This window comes from Phaethon lepturus, unplaced genomic scaffold (assembly GCF_000687285.1).
Source record: "Phaethon lepturus isolate BGI_N335 unplaced genomic scaffold, ASM68728v1 scaffold45497, whole genome shotgun sequence".
Classification (NCBI taxonomy): domain Eukaryota; kingdom Metazoa; phylum Chordata; class Aves; order Phaethontiformes; family Phaethontidae; genus Phaethon; species Phaethon lepturus.
Genome location: NW_010551959.1, coordinates 1 through 5,373, shown reverse-complemented (window position 1 = coordinate 5,373; position 5,373 = coordinate 1). Strand labels below are relative to the sequence as shown.

Sequence of the window (5,373 nt, the reverse complement as noted above, 5' to 3'; positions counted from 1 at the left end):
CCTTGGGTGTATTTGCCTAGAAAGGCTTAAGCCCAGGCTCGCAAAGGTGATTACACGTCCAGCTCGCCGAGATGAGTAGGAATTAGAGTCTAAATACCTCCGCTGTTGGGACTGCCGTGGAGTATCCGAGGTCTTGGGACGCTCGTCGGGGTGGGTGTGGGGTCGGTAGAAGGGGAGCTGGGAGGTTTTGGAGGAGGAAGAGGGTGCCTTGGTGTGTTTGCAGAGGTTGAGCAGCTCGTGGCCCATCTGCGTGCCTGCGTCAGGCGTGGGGACGCGGAGCAAGCGGTGGCTGCTGGCGACGGGGCTTAAACTGCAGTTGGGTAATTTAATGTGAATTAGGTTAAAGGAGGCAGGAGAACAGAGAAACCACCGAGCCCTGGAGCATCTTTGGGCAGGGTGATGCATGTGCTCCCACGTGGGAGGCTGTGGTCCACTCTTGCCGTGCTCCCGGATTTCTCCCGTGTCTCTGTTCCCCAAATTGGGACTTTCCCGGTGCCCTGCACCAAGGGATGCAGCTCCACAACCTCCCTCGTGAGAAGCCCCGGTGGAAGGGGAGCACGGGCAGCTCTGATGGGCGCAGACCCCCTCTGCACGGGCAGGGGGTCCCTACCTTGGGGCTGTGATCCCAATTGAGGTCCCCAGGGCAATGGTCTGGCCAAAATGAGGCCGTAAAGCCCCAAAATGTGATTTGGAGCGATATCTTCAAAGGGAAGAGCAGTGCACGAGGGCAGGGGCTAGCAAGTCCCTGGGGCTGCAGCCCTGCCTGTGGTTTGCCATGGTGAGGGGAGTCACCTATTCCTTCTCCTAGTCCTTTTCTCCAGTATTGTGGAAGTAAAGACAGCTTTTAATACCCTCCAAATCCCTTAAGTCTGCTTCAAAAAATATTTTCCTGCTGCTACTAATCCTGCAGTGGTTGACAAACAGGGTTGCCTTGTCTGATGTCTTCTGAGGAAGGGGGTTATTAGTCCGCTCCTGCGTCTCTCCTGACCTTTGGGGTAAATCGGGATTGGGAGGGACTTTATGCAGCCACGTGTTTTATCCTTCCACGTGTTGCTGCGGCAGTCCTCCTGCCAAGCCCTCGCTCGCAGTCCGAGCCTGCCTTGGGAAGGTTTCCAATGATGCCCAAATCTGGCTGCAGGTGGAGTATCCCGTTCTCTAGCCAAGATGTGGCCGTCTGTGTCCATCCTGTGTGTCCTGGTTGCCTTCGCCAATGCTCGCAGCATTCCTTACTACCCTCCTCTCTCCAGTGACTTGGTCAACCACATAAACAAGCTTAACACCACCTGGAAGGTGAGTACCGGGTTGCTTTTTTGGTTTTTTTGGTGTTTTGTGGTTGGTTTTTTTTTTTTTTTTTTTTGATGGATTGCTTGACTTTGTGGGATTTAATAGCTGAGCTTTGGGAGTCTCACCACTGTGGTTGCATCAAACCAGCTTTGGTCCCAGTTGACTTCTCCAATGAGTTGATGCTGTCAGAGATTCCTGTGGTGACAGTGACTCTGCAGCTTCTCTTTGGAGCAGAGCACTGATGAACTCCTAGGCAAGGAGCAGTGCCGAGAGGAAGGGGAGGCTCTGTGGGAGGCTGGGAACAGGCAACAAGTGTCAAGCCGTATTGGTGACCTGGCCAAACCCACATCGGCCAGGCTGCTGTGGCCAAAGCCTGGAGCCAGACCTTAGCTTACTGGTCATGATGCGCTGATCCTGGAAGGGGCTGTGTTGTTCTGTGTCCTTATGTAGTTTGGCTTTTGTCCCCGGGGTTTTAAAACAAGTGTCAGATACCAGTTGGGTTTGAGGGAGATCTGGAGCACCACGCTGGTCCCAGGAATGCACTTGATGGCTGTGGAGAGTCATGTCCCATTTCTCCATGTCTCTTCCCAGGCAGGGCACAACTTCCACAACACTGACATGAGCTATGTGAAGAAGCTCTGTGGCACCTTCCTGGGTGGGCCCAAGCTCCCTGAGAGGTGAGAAGATGATGAGGGCCCTGTAAAAGCTTGTGTGGATGCTCGTAGTGTGTCTGGAGTGGGTGAGGGTCTCCCCTGGCACGCTGTGAGCAGGGTTCCCCAGGGTGCAGCTTGCTGGGCATCTTGCGTGGAGTTAAGCAGGGGATTATGCATGGGGGGAACATCCATTCTCTGTCCTGCGAGATATTTCAGCAGTCGTGTAACTTGTACTCCTCGAAACTCAAAACACTGGAGGAGCTGCTGACCTGGTCTGAGGACTTCAGAAGTATTTGTCCTCCTTCAGTAAGCAAACAACAAGTGCGCTCGTCCTCCAGCTCACCTTCGGAGGAGGTTGGAGAGAGCCCTGTGCACCCAGTCGTATTACACTGGTGTTTCTATAACAGGACTTCCCTCTTCTCACTTGCAGGGTAGATTTTGCTGCAGACATGGAGCTGCCCGATAACTTTGACTCACGGACGCAGTGGCCTAACTGTCCTACCATCAATGAGATAAGAGACCAGGGCTCTTGTGGCTCTTGCTGGGTAAGAGCATGGGTGGTTTTAGGTCATGTTGACACAGAGTTTGCTGAAAAAAAAAATGCCGTTGAGTTTGCTACTGAACTGCATAAATGGAGGGACACGGGGGATCCTGCAGTGTCTGAGCTTCTCAGTGGGCTTCTCCCAGCCAGGTTTCTGGTTTCCTGGTTTCTCTCCCCTGGCCAGCTCTAACGGTCTTCCTTTATGTTTTGGGGACTGCCCACAGGCTTTCGGTGCTGTAGAAGCGATTTCGGACAGAATCTGCGTTCACACGAATGCCAAGGTGAGCGTGGAGGTCTCGGCGGAGGACTTGCTGTCGTGCTGTGGCTTCGAGTGCGGCATGGGGTGAGCTGCTTTTGGTTCTTGTGCACTTAAAAGGTGGGTGGGAGGAGCAGGAGTCTCCCTACAGAGCAGGAAGTCCCACCAGTGGTTTGCATTGTAGATGCTGGAGTTAGCGTGGACTAAAAGTCCACATCCTGGCCCCAGCAGTAGTGGATGGTGATGGTTGGTGGAGGGAGGGCAACCACATAACGATACTTTCCCATACATAGTTGGCAGCTGCCTAAGCCAAAGGAAGGATCTTTTAATAGCCCCAAAGCCTTGGTTTTCAGGCACAAGCCTTTTGCCCGTGGCTTTTGCAGTTCTTGAGAGCAGGGTGGGGAGTTGGGTCTCCACGTTGTGTGGCTTCTGCTGCTCCTGGTGGCAGAGGCTGACCGAGGATCTGGTACGGAGGCACCACTGCTTTGGGATCTGGAGGCATGGGTGCTCTTAGCTCCTTCTTGCCCCAAGGCTTTGGTGTCTCGAGGCCCAGAAATCCTGGGGAAGGCAGGGACAGACTTAAAAAGGTTCAACGTGCTGAAAGCTTCCCTTCAGCCAGCCAAAGCTGGCTCCGTTTCCCCCACGTCCCCCAAAAGGGGATGGCTCTGAGCAGGCTGGAGCTGGAACTGCTGCCTCTTTTTCCAGGTGCAATGGTGGTTACCCCTCTGGTGCATGGAGGTACTGGACAGAGAGGGGCCTCGTGTCCGGGGGTCTCTACGATTCCCATGTGGGTAAGTCCTGGCAGATACCCTTGTGAAAGCAAAGAGAAGCATCTCTGCTCGGTTACAGGTTCATGTGCTTCAGGGTGCTTCTCTTCTGGTCTGCATCCTTATGGTTGCTCCCTCCTTCAGGTCTGGGCTCAAACACCTCTGCTATCCCAGTGGGTGGCTCCTGTCCCCATGGCTCCTTCTGGTCACCGCTTTGGGACAGGTATCCCCAAGCAGCACCTAGTGGCAGGAGACCCATCCAGGAAGGGAGCACAGTAGTCAGACTTAACAACACCACAAGGCTCATAGCAGGAATTTTTTAATCAGGCTGTGAATTTTTTTGTTGCTGCTGGTTTTGGACCAGCTCAATACACTTTGGATGAGGGCAGGAGTCATCCTGACATATTTCCCCTTCAAAAAGCAGCTTCCGGAGTGGAAATCTCTGCCTCTTCCAAGCATGGCCATAGGTTGGTTCATGTTTCCATCTTTTCCATCCCCTTGTCAGAAGGGAGGGGTTGGGAAGCAGATCCAGAAGGGAAAGCCCTTGCTGATGCAGGGATTGTTCATCTATGGCACTGGCAGACTTACTCTTGCTTGCACCCCACTAAGCTCTGGGGCTTCTGGGTCAGAAAGGTCATACCTTTACTTGGGGCATCTGGTACCTTCTCCAGCATGGCTGTTGGTGACAGGGGTGCTTGGGGACAGACAGTTCATGCCATCTCTGTCTTCAACAGGCTGCCGTCCCTACTCCATCCCACCCTGTGAGCACCACGTCAATGGCTCCCGGCCACCATGCACCGGCGAAGGCGGGGAAACCCCCAGGTGCAGCCGGCACTGCGAACCCGGCTACTCGCCCTCGTACAAGGAGGACAAGCACTACGGTAAGAGAGGTGGCCTTGCCTGCTGCTTGATGCAAAGTGGCTCCAGAGCTGTTCCTAGTGGTAGCTCAGTGGGGTTGGACCTCTTTCTAAGCTGTTTTATGGTGCCTCTTTTCTGTGCCCTCAGGATGGGTGGTCCTGGAGCAAGCCTGGCAGATGCACAGTTGGTATTTGCTGAGACTCAGCTGAGATGGGGGAACTGATCTCAGTCCCACGTGGTGCACATGCCTGGGTTGAAGAGCATGGTGCTGAGCCCTGGGGGAGTCTGGTCTCAAAGCCACCTCCTTCCTACTCCTTGGTGGTAGCCAGCACTATACCTGTAGGAGAGTCTGGCTGTTTCTTGGAGATTTGTCTTAGCCTTGAGTAACTTGGTTTGTTTTGGAAGTGAGGATGTACAAGGGGAAAACTTCCCTTCCCACTGAAGCTGCCTGGAATAGGTCTTCGGGTACAGAATAGGACTCTTCAGTTAAATGGAAGAGGGATGGTTGGAGCCCGCTTTCCCTGCCTGGCAGTGTCAGTGCCTCTGAAGCAGCTGGGTTTGAATTTAACCTGTAAGTGGAGTAGGCTTCTGGCACAGGCACACCAAGCAGTCACTGTCCAGCTGTCCCAAGACCTGTGTGGCCTGACAATGCCGTGCTAATGGTGGGACTTTTTTTCTTCCTAGGCATTACATCCTATGGTGTCCCTCACAGTGAGAAGGAAATCATGGCTGAGATCTACAAGAATGGCCCAGTGGAAGGAGCCTTTATTGTCTATGAGGACTTCCTCATGTATAAGTCTGGTGAGCATCAGCACCAAGGCTGTAGGGAGCCCTGTTCCCTACTTCATCCATAGGGTCTGTCTTGTATGGCCCTTGTCCCTCTACTTGACTTTGAAAGCAGATGTCAAACGCACACTTGAGCGTCTGGTGTTGCAAGAACATGGGCAGATACCATCTCCTGTATCCATTGGTTTATAGCAAGGGGAATTTTGCAGACGACACCAAGTTGGGTGG

The 5,373-nt window shown here is 53.5% G+C and overlaps 1 protein-coding gene across 1 annotated transcript; it reads left to right on the top strand.

Annotated features, from left to right (window-relative positions):
• Positions 1–1,140: 1,140 nt before the first annotated feature.
• On the top strand, positions 1,141–5,213 carry CTSB (cathepsin B). Its single transcript, XM_010291081.1, has 7 exons — positions 1,141–1,290; positions 1,876–1,961; positions 2,368–2,482; positions 2,703–2,821; positions 3,440–3,525; positions 4,236–4,382; positions 5,044–5,213. Exons 1-7 carry the CDS (start codon positions 1,165–1,167, stop codon positions 5,211–5,213), a joined length of 849 nt encoding a protein of 282 aa, XP_010289383.1. The 5' UTR covers positions 1,141–1,164.
• The last annotated feature ends 160 nt before the right edge of the window (positions 5,214–5,373 follow it).

Bases quoted from the DNA above. Each gene is read 5' to 3' on its own strand.
- CTSB (XM_010291081.1), top strand. From the start codon at position 1,165: ATGTGGCCGTCTGTGTCCATCCTGTGTGTCCTGGTTGCCTTCGCCAAT. The intron at 1,962-2,367 runs GTGAGAAGATGA...TCTCACTTGCAG, and splicing joins GGGCCCAAGCTCCCTGAGAG to GGTAGATTTTGCTGCAGACA. The intron at 4,383-5,043 runs GTAAGAGAGGTG...TTTTCTTCCTAG, and splicing joins CAAGGAGGACAAGCACTACG to GCATTACATCCTATGGTGTC.